At 43.2% G+C, this 3,211-nt stretch overlaps 1 protein-coding gene and 1 non-coding gene across 2 annotated transcripts in view; both read left to right on the top strand.

Annotated features, from left to right (window-relative positions):
- The window catches only part of Wfdc9 (WAP four-disulfide core domain 9), a 5,981-nt gene extending 3,982 nt beyond the window's left edge, over window positions 1-1,999 (top strand). Inside the window, exons 2-3 of the mRNA XM_008821562.2 lie at window positions 1,112-1,253; window positions 1,969-1,999. Of these exons, the coding sequence (XP_008819784.1) occupies window positions 1,112-1,253; window positions 1,969-1,999 (173 nt within the window). The remainder of the gene's footprint in view (window positions 1-1,111; window positions 1,254-1,968) is intronic.
- Window positions 2,000-2,662: 663 nt separating this feature from the next.
- LOC115068164 lies at window positions 2,663-2,812 on the top strand. The gene has a single exon (XR_003847540.1). It is a non-coding gene; the product is annotated as a U12 minor spliceosomal RNA (small nuclear RNA).
- The last annotated feature ends 399 nt before the right edge of the window (window positions 2,813-3,211 follow it).

The raw sequence follows: 3,211 nt of genomic DNA, 5'->3' as shown, positions 1-3,211 counted from the left end.
TCTGCCTGAGTTTGCATGGGACTTGTGTATGCTGACACCTTTGCTGTAGAATCATATGAGCAGGTTCCCAGGAGCTTGTAGGCCTCTGTTTCCATATGGTCCTGCACCTCCTCCCTGGCTCTTACAATCTTTCTGCACTCTCTTCTGCGATGGTCCCTAAGCCCTGGGTGGGTGAAGTTTAATACATAAGTCCTGTCCAAGGACCAGCATTCTGCGACTCTTAATTGCTGCGTTTTGGCTATTTGTGACCTTTTGTTGAACCCGCATTTTCAAAACCTCTGTGTTTTGGCTGAGTGAGACATTGCTGAATAACAAAATGGAGATAATAAATACAACAGTTAGTCTGGGAGCCTTTAGGGAATGAAAAATGGACCCAGAGTCCCACAGTGCTCTGGTGACATATGGAAGGAAGGCATGCATGCTGTACAGAGATGATCTCTTCTGATGAGACTGGATAGGATTTAAGAAAGGGCTTTCTTTCTCCTTCCTTCCTTCCTTCCTTCCTTCCTTCCTTCCTTCCTTCCTTCCTTCTCTTTCTTTCTTTCTTTCTTTCTTTCTTTCTTTCTTTCTTTCTTTCTTTCTTTCTTTCTTTCTTTCTTTCTTTCTTTCTTTCTTTCTTTCTTTCTTTCTTTCTTTCTTTCTTTCTTTCTTTCTTTCTTTCTTTCTTTCTTTCTTTCTTTCTTTCTTTCTTTCTTTCTTTCTTTCTTTCTTTCTTTCTTTCTTTCTTTCTTTCTTTCTTTCTTTCTTTCTTTCTTTCTTTCTTTCTTTCTTTCTTTCTTTCTTTCTTTCTTTCTTTCTTTCTTTCTTTCTTTCTTTCTTTCTTTCTTTCTTTCTTTCTTTCTTTCTTTCTTTCTTTCTTTCTTTCTTTCAAGACAGGTTCTCCCTGTAGTCCCAGCTGGCCTGGAACTTGCTATGTAGACCAGGCTGGCCTTGGACTCACAGAGATCCCCTGCCTCTGCCTCCCAAGTGCTGGGATTTAAGAAATCCACCACCATGCCCAGAAAGGGATTTTCATAGAAGACAGGGATACTTTGAGGCATGGAGTACAAGATCCAGAAAGGGTTTCTTCTTTAAGTCATGGTTCTGCCAACTTCTAGCATCTCAATTCTAGGTGAAATCATAAAAATTGAGCAGTGCTGGGTCCAGCCTCCACCACAGTTTTGTGGGAAAAGGTGCACCAAAGTGCATAAATGTGCAAGTCCAAACCACACCTGCTGCTGGACCTACTGTGGAAGCATCTGCTTGGATAATGAGTAAGTTCTCCGGGTGGGAAGGTGAGGGTGTGGGATGCTTGATTTCTGCTTCTCACCACTATCAACCCTCTATCAGAAGTTGCAGAAAAATGCAGTGATGTAAATTCCAGTCATAGAAGCTATCAGATAAAGCAGGAGCCTCCCATCTCTAAATATATCTTACCATTCACCGACCTGGGGGTCTCTGCTTATTTTTTTCCCTTCAATCATACTCAGTTTCTTTGCTTCCCTCATAACCTCACTCACAGTTTATATTCTCCTTCCTTGTCCAATGACCCAATCACTGATTCCTTCTCACCAGATCCAACGAGACCTTGTCTCCAGCTGTCTTCGCAATCAGCAAACCTCTTGGGGAAAATTGCTTTAATATTTTAAAATATTTTGTGTGTGTGAAGTATGCATGCATGTGTGTGTGCATTTGCCTGTGTGCTCAGTCGTGCCATGGCGTGTGTGAGGAGCTCAGAGGACTACTTGTGGGGGTTGGTTTTCTCTTTCCCACCATGTAGGTCTTTGGGATTGAATGTAGGTTGACAAGCTGTGTAGCAAGTCCTCTTAGCTGCCAAACCATCTTATTGGCCTGGAAAGCTGCTTTTAAAAAGGGGGTAACTTCCGATACAGCAGAAAAAATTCTGTCCTTATTTGAAGTACAGGGTGCTATTGTTTGGATATAGATTTTCTCCTACTGACTTCTAACTACCTAATTTTTCCCTTCCAGAGAGCCTTTTAAAACACTGATGAAACTCTAGATTCTATGTGGTCCACTACTAGTGTGGGATGGAGGGTGACTGTGCTAGATGGTATGTCACCTGGTTCCATGTTGGGACACTCACCTGCTCCAGCTGAGGACCTCTCTGCCTGCTCTTTGATCTCTTCGCTCTGAGAAGGTCTAAGCTTTTGACAAATAAACTCATATAGATCAGCATGAGATTCTGTGCTTTTTTTCCCCTTCTTTCCCAAGGCTTAATTTCTCTTGTTACAATCCCTAATAGTCCTGACAGTTTCTCCCATCCCACCATGGACACAGGTACCTAAGTCTGCTTTTCCCTACGTACTAGCCAATTACAGTAGCAAAAATACAAAAAGGTTTATAAAAATTCCATGGTGTTGCCTGGCATGGTGGTGTATGCCTGATATCTCAGCTCTTGAGAGGCTGAGGCAGGAAGACTGTGAACTCAACACCAACCACCACCACCACCACCACAAAAAGAAGAGTCCATTTTCACTCACAGTAAGTGTTTCTGAGGGTGGTCAGTGGGCAGTCATGTTTGACACAATTCAAAGATCCTTCCATCTGCACTCTGCCCTCTCCTAGGACCTCTGCTACTGGTTTCTCTGCATGCCAGCAGCAGATGGGGGAAGAAACATAGAAGGGAACTCGTAAGAGAGTTTTCCTCAAAAACCTCTGCATCCTGCCTTAAACTTATGAGTAAGGAAAATAAAGATTTGGGGTGATGCTCGAGTCCACACTGCTAATGTGAGACGAATTTTAGAGCAGGTTAAGGTTGCCCATAAGGACACTCCCCTACTTTGTGGGATGCCTGAGTGAAGCCATCTGCCTGACCCCTTGTATGCTGTAAAAGAGACATGAAGAGACATGTTGGAGGAGCTATACTTGTCAGTTCATATGAACTGGAAACAACTCAGTTCATGACCAATGATATCATTTACTGTTGAAAAGTTAACTAGATGTACTGTGAGAGGCGTGTTGCTGGAAACATGTTTGTCAGGTGGGCTCATGACCAGGCTATAGGTAGGTGGTTGGGAGAATGACCTAGTCTGGTTAGTTTGACATGTGGGGTAGTTGTTCGTTGATTGATCTAGCTGAGGTAGGCATTTGATATCCATGTATGGATCAATGACTTGGAACACACTGGACTCACCCTAGGCTGGAAGTATAGCTCAGCAGTAGAGCACATGCCTAAAATACCTTAGGTTTCAAGCCCCCAGCACCCCCCACA

This window comes from Nannospalax galili, unplaced genomic scaffold (assembly GCF_000622305.1).
Source record: "Nannospalax galili isolate Female #2095 unplaced genomic scaffold, S.galili_v1.0 scaffold3288, whole genome shotgun sequence".
NCBI lineage: Eukaryota > Metazoa > Chordata > Mammalia > Rodentia > Spalacidae > Nannospalax > Nannospalax galili.
Note: the sequence above shows the minus strand (reverse complement) of the source record. Positions and strands in the feature narration are given on the sequence as shown.